Source organism: Benincasa hispida, chromosome 5, assembly GCF_027475165.1.
Source record: "Benincasa hispida cultivar pf3 chromosome 5, pf3_genome.v1.1, whole genome shotgun sequence".
Lineage (NCBI taxonomy): Eukaryota > Viridiplantae > Streptophyta > Magnoliopsida > Cucurbitales > Cucurbitaceae > Benincasa > Benincasa hispida.
In genome coordinates this window covers 17281893-17295550 of record NC_143482.1, presented here as the reverse complement: position 1 = coordinate 17295550, position 13658 = coordinate 17281893, and the positions used below count along the sequence as shown (strand labels likewise).

The 13658-nt window shown below is 31.4% G+C and overlaps 1 protein-coding gene across 3 annotated transcripts; it reads left to right on the top strand.

The window, feature by feature from the left end:
- Positions 1–1053: 1053 nt before the first annotated feature.
- On the top strand, positions 1054–6842 carry MEE50 (ARM repeat superfamily protein). 3 transcript variants are annotated; one of them, XM_039032325.2, is made up of 5 exons: positions 1064–1333; positions 1398–1485; positions 1600–1674; positions 4875–5562; positions 5686–6842. In XM_039032325.2, exons 4-5 carry the CDS (start codon positions 4956–4958, stop codon positions 6579–6581), a joined length of 1503 nt encoding a protein of 500 aa, XP_038888253.1. In that variant the 5' UTR covers positions 1064–1333; positions 1398–1485; positions 1600–1674; positions 4875–4955; the 3' UTR covers positions 6582–6842. The 3 variants fall into 3 exon arrangements, with proteins under 3 accessions (XP_090169581.1, XP_038888252.1, XP_038888253.1); XM_090313455.1 differs by having other exon boundaries at positions 1054–1485; XM_039032324.2 differs by having other exon boundaries at positions 1059–1333; positions 1398–1674.
- Positions 6843–13658: the final 6816 nt, after the last annotated feature.

Sequence of the window (13658 nt, the reverse complement as noted above, 5' to 3'; positions counted from 1 at the left end):
AAGTGATGAAAATATCGCATATTATACATCACAAGTGTTTGTTCAAAACTATGTGTCTAATATGTAGTGCCATACATTTTTTTTTCTAAAAAAAATAATGTAACTATTGGCTACAAAATTTAAAATTTGAGGTTTAATTATAAACAAAAATAATTTTTTTGTCTAATACAACTGTTAGTTTTTAAGCACTTCTAATATTTTATGAGTTTTAGATACTAAATTGAAAATTTATATAACTATTGGACATTTTTAAGGGATTTATTAGAGTTAAAATTGAAAGTTTAAACTCTATTTTATAACAATTTCATTTTTTTATTTTTGATTTTTGAAAATTAAACATATTTTCTTCCTATTTATTACAATGAATTGCATCTTTATCAAGCCTATAGGCTTCAAATTCTGGTCAACTACCTAGTAAATTTCCACCTCTAACCACTAAAACAAGTCTTGTTTTTTGTGTCGTGAGGGACATGTTTTTAATATATCTGAATATTTTTTATATTTAAGAAAAAAGATATACATATATAAACGACAGATATGAGGGGACACGTGCCCCTGACTTGTTCATAGATGTGCCCGTATGTTTTTCTCTTCTTAGTTTCACTTTGAGTTTTTCCACGGTAACTGATTGTGACATCCTAAATTTCAGGTAATTCTTAATCTTTTTATCTCGAATTATTTGAAGTTATATTTTGGATTGTGGAGTCCAATATTGAATTTATGCGATATGTAAATCAATTCAAATTATGTGATAAAAGATTTGGATTATTGGATAAAAATTTAGAAGTTAGGTTTTAGATTCATGAAAGATTGGAATTTTATGAGGAAAGATGTAAGTTATTTTAGGGTTTGAGTTTGTATATAGACTAATTTTTTAAATAATAAAACTGTTCGAAATATTTTTAATATAATAAAATATCATTTATAAAATATAATAGATATGGATGATATCTTTCGTTCGTAGATAGTGATATTTGTTATATTTATTGATAAATGGACTCGTATGTATGTTGGAAAACAACACTTATGTATATAAATTTAAGTAAAAGAAATAAAGGAAAACAAATTAGGTTTTGTTTAAGCTTCAGCCGCCCTCTCTCTCGTCTCTAGCGTCTGTAATAAGTCCCGTCGCCCAGCTGCTGGTGAGTTCTGCACAGCCGCACGCACCCTGGGGTTCACCTTCGCCGCCGACTGAACTGCCATTCGTGACTGCCGGTGTCGCCGTTCGTCTCTGTGGCTTCTGGTCTGGTCGCATGCCGCAACGCCACAATTAACGTCGCTGTTGTCTTCTGCCGCCTTCGGTTGCGCCGTTCGTGCCGCTGTCTACGGGCAGGTACTCCAGCCAACCCTCGCTCTGTCACGTCGATCTCTCTTTAACCGGTTTCTGTCGACAACAGAACGCCGCCGCATGCCACCACCAATCCGCCGCTGCCATTTTTCGCGTGCCACCGCTCGTTGTCTTCCGTTACGCCGCCGCCGCTGTGGGTTTGTCGCTGCCAACACTAGAGCTCACCGAAATTGCTTTGAGTTCTTCAAGATATTGGTTGCCAAATAAAGGATTTGTCTAATTGTTGCTGTAATCTTGGTTTTGGATGATAGATTTGAGGTTTGAAGGAATTTCGGAATCGTCAACGTGCTGTCCATTGGATTTGAAGTGGTTTCAGCAAGACTTTTGTAAGTATTTGAGGTTTCAGAGTTATTTGGAATGTTAAGGGTGCTGTAAAATTAAGTTTATGATTCTTGTTTGTGGATTATGTTCAAGTTGGATTTGTTGAGTCAATTTTTGGAATGATTTTTGGTCAACCCATATTTTGGTAGGTGGTTTAAGGACACTTGAGGTAAAGTTTGATGTGAAATTATGCTCTATGGGTGAAACTAATTATGGTTTATGTTTTAAGCTTTGGTCAAGAAGTTTCATAAACAAAAGGACAGAATTGCTTGAATTTACATTAAGATAAGTGGCTCTACTACTAGTTTGCCTTTGAGGCAGACACCTTAGCTTATTCAGAATGATTTAGCCAAGTAGATTTTAGAAGCATGCTACAAGAAGTGTATGTGTGGTTGCTATGTTTCATGATCATAGAGCATGTTGAATCCTATGAGTTTTATGATATGTTTATATGGGACCCATTGTCTGTTTGATGCATGCTAGATAAGTTGGTGACTTTTAAATCTCCTATCGGGCTATGTACATCCTATGCTTGTGAACCTACGGGTTCACTATTTTTATGTATGAATGTCTTCGAGATCACTACCTATGTTTGTGTTCCTAGGAGATTACCACCTATGCCTATGACTGTCTTCCTCTGGGATCTCTTATATCCTCCAACATTTTGATTCAAACACTCTGTTGGACCATCACTCTATGGGTGAAAAGTTGTACTAAAATTTGGCACTGATTGGAGACTTCCAAAAAACTAAATGTAAAACGAGGGTCTCTATTAGACACGATAGACACTGGCACCCCATGCAATCTCACTACCTCTTTCATATAAATCTACGTCTACTTATTCACTGAATATGAGGACTTTCCTAGAATAAAGTGCGCTAACTTAGTGAGTTTGTCCACAGTAACCCATATCACTGTATGACCCTTTGTTGTCTTTGGCAAACCCACAATGAAATCCATAGATATATTCTCCCACTTCCATGAAAGTGATTTTCTAGGGTCGATGTGTGAAAAATGATACACACCTAGAGAGACTTGGGGTGTATGAAAGTGATGCATGCCCGGTGGATTGTGTATATGAAAGTGTTGTATACAGAACCATGTGTACAAAAGTGGTGCACACCTCGTTAAAGGGAAGGAGGGGCTATACTCTCGCACCCAAGTATGTGCTTTAAGGTTACTAGCTAATGAAGTAAATGTCTCTTGAGACAGAATGGAAATCGGTGAAAAAGAAATAAAGCAAGTTGTTGGTTGTGAATTGAAGATTTATTTACAAGGAATCTCAAGGTACTGGGATTACATCATACCATTCTTATGATTAAAAGACTCTAGCCTAGTTAGCTAGTTTAGGAGGGAAACTTTTGGGGGGTGTTTGGAGTAAGGGGTGGAATAGTGAGGAGTAAGGAGTTATGAAGTCGAGGGAGTTGTGAACTCCTGGGACCCACAACGTAAGTAGTTGATAAGATATAAAATTGATGCTTTTTAGTAGTGGGATTCACCAACTCCTTGGGCCAAACAAGGAGTGGAGTTCACAACTCCTACTTCCCAACTCCTTGGGTCAAACACACCCTTGGAGTTTAAAAACAATAGAATTCAATGAAGGAAAATCCCACTAAAGAAGGATTATCCAACTCGAAATATAAGATCAATTGAAGAGGTAAATAGGATCATACCTCTTGTATACATAGGTAAATAGGATTATCCAACTTCTGCCATTTTGTGAGATGAAGGAAATTGGTAAGTTGAGACTCGAAATACATAGGTGTGGTTTGATGGTCTACAATTTGTTTTGTGTGATTATAAGTCTTTGGATTTGATATAAAAAGGGGTCTTGCTACATTTTGGAATTTAGAATCATAGTTGTTCTGGTTGATGGAAATGACATAAGCTATTGGTTAGAAATCTCAATAGCATGTGAGTTTTTTTGCCCAAAACAAAAGTCCGGAAGAGATGAACAGAGTGTTGGAGTTGTATTTTGGCCTGTGATAGGCTCCTTAGATTAGTAGATGAATTGGAGGAAATAATATTTTAAGTGAAGTCATTTGGTGATGGTAGTTGTCTAGAAACTATTGAAACGAAATGCTAAGGTTTTATTTGTAGGGAGGTAGATTTTTGAGCTTGTTAGTAAAGTTTGGGAAGAATTTGATTTTGGGATCAAATTGGTACAAACAAGCCATCAATTTGATGGAAAAGGAAAATAATCATCCTTGCTTTAATATAAACTTGGGTCAACCTATAATTACAAAGAATTTAGAAGTGGAGGACCAAGTAGAAGCAAAAAAGAGTGACCTTTGTGTTTTCTTTGTTATAGATCTTACTTCCACTTGTGTTTTCTTTGTTATCAAATACTTCCATCCTTGTGTTTATGTATTTCTTTATTTCTTCTACTTTTTAAAAATCTTTGCAAAAATTTGAAAACTATCAAATTTTTTTAATTTCTTTTCCTAAGAATTCAAATGTATTTTTAATGAAAGGGAAACCATATAAAAAAAAAAATTGAGGAAGCAAGCATAGAGTTCGAAAATAGGAAACTGAAAACAAAATTGTTTTAGACAGGGCTTAGCTATCAGAGATTTATAGGAATTTGGGCAAGGATTGGAAAAGAAAAACTGAAATGACTAAAAACTGTTGTTGTATATATCCTTCCATACTGTTGCCCCATGGTATATTCATTCAGTCCAAATTTGTCTCTCTGATTCGTAAAAAAATTCTCTCCGATCTATTCCAAATTTGACATTTCAACTGTAGTTCTCTTTTTTTTTTTTTTTTTTTTGGGAAAATAATGTGACTTTCCGGGCACCTTGTTGAAGTATTGAAATTTATGGAATTTAAAATTATGGTAAGTCATTCTTGTGAAAGACAGTAATGTAAAGGAATAACTTGGTTAATATGGTGTCAATTAAAGCAGGGGAAAATATTAAGAATTGTTAACATGACCATAGAAACACATTTATGAAAATTTCCTAAAGTCTACACTATGAACAAGATTCAATATTTTGGGCCCAAACAACATAAAAGCAAACAAAATCGGAAAAACTCTGTCCAGTTTTCTCGTGGTAAATCGAACATGATTTAGTTGCTTATTTGACTGTAATCAAATTTGTCCATTGACTCTAATATTCTGAAGTTATGAAAAAATATTCTTTCAACTTGAAAAAAAAAATAGAAAAACACTGCATATACTAAGTTCTTTTGGTTTATTTAGGTGGACTAGTCCCTGGTCAACCTTTCTTATTCAAGAGCTAGCAGCCTTGTTTTGTGGCCTATTGAGTAGTTCTGTCAGCAAATGAAGAATTCACCATCACTTGAGCAGTCCATACCTGAAAGAATTACTCAACGATTGTTTATCGCATCAAACTCTTGCACCCTAGAAGCATCCTTAGAAACCCTTATTGAAGCTTCTAAAAGTATTGAGGGTCGATCAAATTTGGCTTCTCAGGATATCCTTCCTTGTGTGCTAGAGCTGATTCAGTGTGTCATTAACATTTCGGGTGATGTGCTTCTATTGTCATCCTTGAAGCTCCTAAGAAACCTATGTGCTGGAGAAATTAGAAATCAGAATGTTTTCATTGAGCAAAATGGAGTTGGAGTTGTTTCGAGAGTTTTGCAGGACGCTATGCTGATGAATGATCCTGATCATGTGATCATTAGACTAGGACTACAGGTTCTAGCAAATGTTTCACTGGCTGGAGAAGAGCATCAACAAGCAATTTGGCACAGATTGTTCCCTGACAAGTTTCTTTTACTTTCTCGTATTACCTATCATGAGATTTCTGATCCTTTGAGTATGATCATCTACAACATTTGTAGTAGACACTCTGAACTGGTCGCATCACTTTGCGGTGACTCAGGGTTGCCTATTATTGAGGAGATTGTGAGGACTGTATCTTCTGGTAAACTCCTGGATTTTCTTTAACTTTTCGATCTATCATTTGTTTATATATATCTTATCGTTATTTGTTTTCTCTTTGGAATATCTCACTTGTTTCCACACTTCATTTTGGTGTTTTTTGCAGTTGGTTTTGTCGAAGATTGGGTGAAGTTGCTTCTTTCAAGAATCTGCTTAGAAGAACCTTATTTTCCAAGGCTTTTCTCTAAATTACGCCCTATTGATACTTATAAAGATAGCAATAAAGCTGAATATAGAGACGTTTCCTTTTCATCAGAACAAGCATATCTTTTGACAATCATATCAGAGATACTGAATGAGCAAATTGGAGATATTGTTGTTCCCAAGGATTTTGCAGCGTGTGTGTATAGAATATTTCAGAGCTCCATTTCTATCATAGATTCTACCCCAATATGCAAGAGTGGTCTCCCAACAGGCACAATTGCAGGAGATGTTCTTGGGTACTCGCTCACTATTTTAAGAGATATTTGTGCACAAGATAGTAAGAAAGGAGATAAAGATGTCTCTGAGGATGCAGTCGATGTGCTTCTCTCTCTTGGACTTATTGATTTGCTTTTAGGCATTCTCCATGACATTGAACCTCCGGCTGTACTAAAGAAAGCACTTCAACAAGGAGAGAATGAAGACAGAACAAGTCTTCCAAACTCATTAAAGGCGTGTCCATATAAAGGGTTTCGAAGAGATATTGTTGCCGTCATTGCAAATTGCTTATATAGAAGAAAGCATGTACAAGATGACATTAGAAAAAAGAATGGAGTGTTTGTGCTATTGCAGCAGTGTGTTGCTGATGAAAACAATCCTTTTCTAAGGGAATGGGGCATCTGGGCTGTGAGGAACTTACTGGAAGGGAACTTAGAAAATCAAAAGTTAGTATCTGAATTGGAAGTTCAAGGTTCTGCAGATGTGCCTGAGATTGCTGAACTCGGTCTTCGAGTTGAGGTGGATCCGAAAACTCGAAGGGCTAAGCTTGTTAATGCCCCACGACCATTCCAAGACTCTTAAGGTAATTTGGTTTGCTGAGAACTTGCTACTGAATATATTTTTGACAGTGTAATACTTCTGAATAGTGTATGTTGAAAAATCTCATTGGCTTTGAGATGATACAAACCATTTGTTAATTTAAGATTTTGTAATTTAGAGATCTTGCCTATCAAGCTCATTAGATGTACTATAGAGAATTTTAATGTAGGGAGAAAGAATAGGATGTCATTATTTGCCATAAAGAAGTAAATAAACAAATAAATATGGTCTCTTATTAGTTCATTTCACAATGTAATCTGGGTAGAATTTTGTGGAAGTGATAATTTATCATAATATATGGTATGTTTTCATTTGGTCTGAGTCGAGATTCATTCATTGAAAATTTATACAAATGGGAAATTCTTATAATAGAATTCAGTCACAACTAAGTAACATCTCTTTACAAGTTTATCGATATGATAGCAGTCTATCATGGATGGATTGCATATTTTGTGATAGAAGTTTATCGATAGTAGACTTATATAATTAATGATAGATTTCAACAATAAAGAAATTCATTTGCAATCCTAATCTATAAAATATAGAATTTTACTAGTGATAATAATCTATCAATTAAAGGCCCCTCACTTATGGTGGTATGTCAACATTATTGTACCCTTTGTATTTAGTTATTGAATATTTTCAATGATGCAATGGTATATCAACACTATTGAGGAGTTCACCTCCATTTTTGGTAGAATGCAATGGTCACTAATAGACATCTCTCTCTTAATTGTTTTAAAGATGGATTCTCCTCCTTTAGGAATAGTGTTCATTACTCCGTCCAATTGTTAAACAAATAGTTAAGAAACACAAACTAAATATGATATATATCAATATAAACTACGAAGATACAAATAAAATAAAAAAAGAAATTTTATAGTATATTTATTATGACCGAAGTCTATCGGTGATAATAAGTGATAGAAGTTCATTGTCGATAGTCTACATGTTTTGTGATTGAAGTCTATCACTGATAGACTTCAACAATGAAAAAGTTGACTATTTCAACGCAATGATTTGGATTATGCAATTGGGTTTGGTTATTTTTGGCTTTTTAGTCTTTTTATATGGGTTAAGCTGATTTCTTTACCACATTTGCAAAATGTTTTACATTGTGCAATAGTTGCAATTATTTTAGATCTAGTTGTAATTTATGCAATCATCTTTAATATTTAATGTAAAAAAATGTGCATGATTGAAGCTTATGAATAATGGTAGTCTATTATTGATAGACTTTTATTGTTGATGGAAACTATTGATTATATATTGCTACCCACATGTGGAAGTATAGTGATATGAGTCTATCACTGCTAGCAATCTGTAGGAGTCTATCACCGATCTAATTAAACTGAGGGCAACACAATAATTTTTGAATTTTTGAGAATATAGAAACTTATTGATAGAAATAGTATTTAAACCTTACTTATTTAAATTATTACTTTATAATTAAAATAACTTATTGGAGAAAATTGGAAAGATAAAAAAAAAATGAAGTGAAAAAAACCTGAGAGAGAAAACTAAAAGTATGGATCTTAAGAGTCAATGTATCGTCGTCGGAGTTTTCTTTTTCTAGTGTTAGAACTTCTCAATTTAACACGTCGTTTAACCAAAAACAAAAAGTAATACACATACAAAAAAAACACAAAAGATCATATTAGTGATAAGGAAATATTAGTATATAGGCCTATCAATGAGTATGTTCTGCTGATAGAAATTTATCAGTGATAGTGTGCTATCATTGATAGACTATTATATTCCCTCAATGGGATCATATCATCGATATGAAAATACTAGTGATAAAGTCCTATTAGTGATAATTTGCTATCATTGATAGATAATTATATTTTCTTAATAGAATTATATTAGTGGTACAAAAATATCGATGATAGAGAGCTATCAGTGGTAATGTGTTATTACTAATAGATCAGTTATATTCCTTTGGTCGAATCATATCAATAATAGTGGACTATGACTGATAAACTATTATTTTCTTTTGATATAATATCATCAATGATACGAAAGTATCAGAAATAGAGACCTATTAGTAATTGTGTGCCATCACTGATGAACTATTGTAGTCCCTTGATAGAATCATACTAGTGACACAAAAATATTGGTAATAGAGATCTATCAATGATATATGCTCTCATTGATAAACTTTTAAATTTTCTTTATATAATCATATTAGATATACAAAAATATCGATATCGCTGATAGAGACATATCGGTAATGATGTGTTATTACTTGTACATAAATATTAGTGACAATACTATTCCATTCATGATAGAAGTGGTAACTAAAAGAATTTGGGAAAATAATGTTATTCTATTTGTGATAGGAGCATACCAATGATAGCAACACCCTTGTTTTAACATATGGTGAATGGTACGAAGTCATTAAAAAAAAAAAAAATCATGCAATTGCTATTTTTAACCTAAAAGTTTTTTTTTTTTCCACTTTTCAAAGCTAACATTTTTTAAACAAAGAAACAAATAGCAAACTTTTCTAACCTCTTCTTAAATTTTTCAGGTTGCACATAATGATGCACAAAAATACCCTGCGAAAACTAAAAAGATGGGTTTCTTCAAATGGATTTTCCATAAGATTTGGATCGTTCTCTCATAAGTTTTCTCTTTTTATTCTAAAAAATTAAGAATGTAAGGAAAATTATTTCAAATGGTAAAATTGTTGAAAAAATTTATAAAATATAGTAAAATTTTAGAACTATTAATAATAGATGTGGATAAATATTGATATATTTCTATATTTAAAAACAACCCTAAAAAAACTAAATTTGAGATTCAGAACCAAATCTTTAACTCTTATTATTTTCCTAAGTTTTGAGTTTTGGGATTTTTTTTTTAATCTAAAAAATAAGAATGATAATCTTAATAAAAAAACTTAAAACTTACAGAAAAATGTGTAAGATTTGGAACCAAATTCGTAAGAGACGGTTTTTTTTCGTGAGTTTTGAGGGTTTGTTTTTTGAAAAGAAAAAATCTAAAAAAGAATAGTAATTAGGAAAAAAAAAAAAACTTATAAAACTTATTGCTCACGTGAAAACAATTTTTTTCTTAAGATTTGTAACCATTTTCGAAAAGAAAAAAATTGGAAAAAAATCCGTAAGATTTGGAATCGCTTTCTTGTAAGACTTGTTTTCAACTTAAACTAACGGACTTAAATTTAAGTTTACAAAAATTGGAATTAATTTAAGTCTTCAGAAAAACGAGGAAATGGAGTATGTAGCAAGATTTTGAGTTTCATTTGAAAAAATGTCAAAACTAAAAATTAATAAGATTTTTAGTATATCATGTGCAGATCACATAATGGACAATTTTTAAATTTATGATTTACTCTTTATAGGTTTAGAAGGAGTTATAAATACAATGTGATTGTTAAAGCTTAAATAAGTATGGAGTTACGAATACAATGTAATTGCTGAAATTTCAGTTATCAAATTATGACCTAACTAATTCAATAAAAACAATAAACGAGCGTACCTAATGATTTTTCTCTCTCAAATTATATTTGAATTTATCTTTTATTATCAAATTAATTTTATCCAACTAAGTTTCAAATTATTTATATATTTGTCACGGATTCACTTTTTTTTTTTTCATTATTTTATACATATTTTTATCAAATAAATTTTATTTTATTATTTTTTTCTTCATATTTTCATATTTTCAATTTGTGCGTGTATATATATTATTATTATTAGATTGAGTTTTTTTTTTTTAATAATTTTTCAAATTTTCATGTATATTCTTATCATATCTTTTATCTCATACTATGATTGTCGAATCTTGAGTGTCGTTGGCCGAAATCAAGCAAGGTGCTTCTCAATTTGAAGATATTGTTGTGATCTTTTGAAAATTTCTATCTAATATACAATTTCACAACTTTGATTTTAAGACTATCTTCATCAATTTGACAAAATAGCGAACAAATTTTGAGAAGCTTCCAACAAGTTGCATTGTACTTCAAGAAATATGCAAATTATAGTAAAAAATGTGAATGAAGCCGTCTTAATTTTAAAACAAAAACGAAATGGTTATGAAACGAGACCTTAGTTATTCATATTGTTTCTATTGAGTTGTTGTGAAGTCTCTCTCAATGTATCATGTCTATAAACACTTCTCATATTTTCAATTAATAAAATGAGGAGAGAAGTTATATTTCTTAATTGTTTTATGGTATCTCTGACTCACATCAAAGTTATTTTCTTCACGCATCTGAATTTTTTTTCTTCTCTCTCCAGAAATTTTTTTAGTATTACAATAGTATCATACTCCTTTTATTCACACTATAAATTTGCTTTCATAAATTTTTGTGGACTTTACATTAATGTTAATGGATCCCACTTTATTTATAAAAACGCATTGACGTGACACACACCATCACATAGTAGAAATGGTCTTGCCTATGCTTTTCAAATCCTTTGTTTTTACTAAATTTTCGTATTTTACCTTTGCCACAACCACTTAATATTAACAACTCCACTTTTTGAATGTCTTTTTTCTTCTTATTCATTCATTCGGGTCTTTGGTTGTGCTTGCTACCCTCTTTTACATTTTTATAATTCCAACAAACTTCAATCTCGAACTACACGATGTGTTTTTGATAGAAACTTTTTGGTGTGGCCCCCAAAAGTCCACTTAACCAAATAAATTTATAACTCCGATCTATATTACTCCATCACAAACTTGTACTAATATTCTAACTGAGGAACCAAGCTCGTTTATACAAATAGTCAAAATATGATGAAGAAAAACTTGCAATAAAAGATAAATATTCTACTTTACAAAAGCAAGAGACTTGGATCTTAAAACCTTTACAACCTGAAAAGAGAGAATGTAAACTTCCTTGTGCACAATGTTATATCATTTCAACACTACGAGGTTAAGTTGCATAAAAAATCCCCGTATTCGAACCTGGTTCTTATCAAGAAAGCACTCTTACAAAGTTTATACTTTGACTTTATTAGAGAAAACTTGTGACAAATGTATGTTTTGCCTAATTTTGTTCGTTGAATTTTCTTTTTGGTTAAGCCATTTAGAGGATTGTATCATTCTATTATGCTTTTTTTTTCCTTATTTAAGATTTAAAGTTGTTTGTGTTTGAGACTTTTACAGTTAAAATGTTAGATTTCAAGTGTATTATGCGAAAAAAAAAGTGTAATTTGGGGAATATTTGAAAAAAAATAAAGCATGATTTAGAGGCTATATGTGACTTGAGTTTGATCGGGAGCTTATAAATGTGATTAAATTATGAATTTGAATCTATTTTGAGCTAAATTGTGATTTGAAGCCTTAATTGTTTGAATAAATTGTGACTTGGAGGCTATATTAATGTGATTAAAGTTTGATGTAGAATTTATTGTGTACTTAGAAGGTTGGTTTAGAACCTATATTTGTGTGATTAAATAGTAGTATTAAGCCGAAGAATAGTTAGATTGATTTTGAATCTCTTGTTTGTGATTAAAGTTTGACTCTATCATGTTTGTGTAATTTAATTTGAAGTCTATTATGTGATTTTGATAGTGATGGCAAGGAATTTAATGATAATAGGATATTGTTGGTTTATGTTTGTTGCATAATAAAAGTAGTCTTTTAATTGGTTAAATTTATTATTCCTTTGCGTGATTTTACATTTTATCTAATTGTTTTCTCCACTAATTAGGAGTAGATGTAATGTTAATTTAAATAATTCACTTTCAAATGTTTAATTTCTCTAAATAAAATGAGGTAGAAGTTGTTATGATACATAACTAAATTAATGATCTAATCCCGTCGGATTATAGTTTATGTATTTTATCTATTTTTTTTAGTTTCATTTCTTGTTATTTTGTCTGGTTCAATAATATTGCTTATCTGAATGAGTTTTACGGGTCAATTGGATTAGAAACTTCTCAAGCTCAAGTATTTACTTTTTTTAAAAAAAAATAAATAAATAGAAACTAACGTCTAACGTTGGATCTGCTCAAGGGCCTACTGGTTTAGATAAATATCTATTATCTAATGTGTTCTTCTATCGGAGAAGTCAACTATGAGGGAGAGATTATGCGTTTTTGAGATCTATGTATTTGAACTAGCTAATTGCACATTAAATGTGATTTGAATGTAACTTTTTGACTCATTTAACAATAAATTATGTTTGCCAAAATGAGCATAGCTGAACTAGCTTAAAACGTGAACTATTAACCTGTCAAGTCAAAGTTTTGATTCACCTCCAAATATATATAAAATTAATTAGTTTTGATTCACCTCCAAATATATATAAAATTAATTAATTAATTAAGTGTTTACAGCGGGTGTTATATTTTGAGCTTACTAAATATAATTATTTAGCTTCTTTGCTCTCTCCATTAGAGTTTATGATTATTTTGAAATGTTGAATGTTGTTAGAAAATACAATTCTTCAACTTTTTTTTTTAAAGCAACAATTCCTGTGTTTTTCAAAAATTTATTAATATCAAATTGCTATAATGGATGACTATAAAATACTATAAACTGTGCGGTAGTCACAAGTGGTAATAGTCACTGGAGGTGGTGGGTGGAGTCGGTCGTTGGTGGTGGTTGCCGGAGCGGTGACAGTTGTTAGAGTTGTCTGGTGGCGGTGGCCGACAGTGGGGTCGAGGTGTAGAAGTTGGGCGACGTGGGCAATGGTAGCTACAACAACATAGTGGAAATGAGGTTGATGATATTGGGGTATTTCTGTAATTTTAAGAATTATACAAATTAGGAAAAAATTAACCATTAAACACTTAAACGCATTAATCTAAAAGTTGATTTGGAGTGTTTATCCTAAACCAACTTATTTTATAATCTCGTTTTTTCCAAAATCTATTTTAAGTGATTGTCAAACACTTAGATTTTTTCAAAATGACTTTTTTAAAAAAAAAAAAATTAAAAACTTGAAAATGTATCATAAACACATCCTTCTGTACCATTGATTTTGTGAAATTTATTTTTTTGCAACCATGTTTATATTTAGTTTTAAATTCTTGAAAATGATTTTCATATATTTAGAAGTGATTTTGAAATTACTATGTT

What these genes read in the sequence shown, in the direction of transcription:
- MEE50 (XM_090313455.1), top strand. Translation starts at nt 4,956, where the DNA reads ATGAAGAATTCACCATCACTTGAGCAGTCCATACCTGAAAGAATTACT. An exon ending in TGTGAGGACTGTATCTTCTG is followed by an intron (nt 5,563 to 5,685) that starts GTAAACTCCTGG and finishes TGTTTTTTGCAG; the next exon opens with TTGGTTTTGTCGAAGATTGG.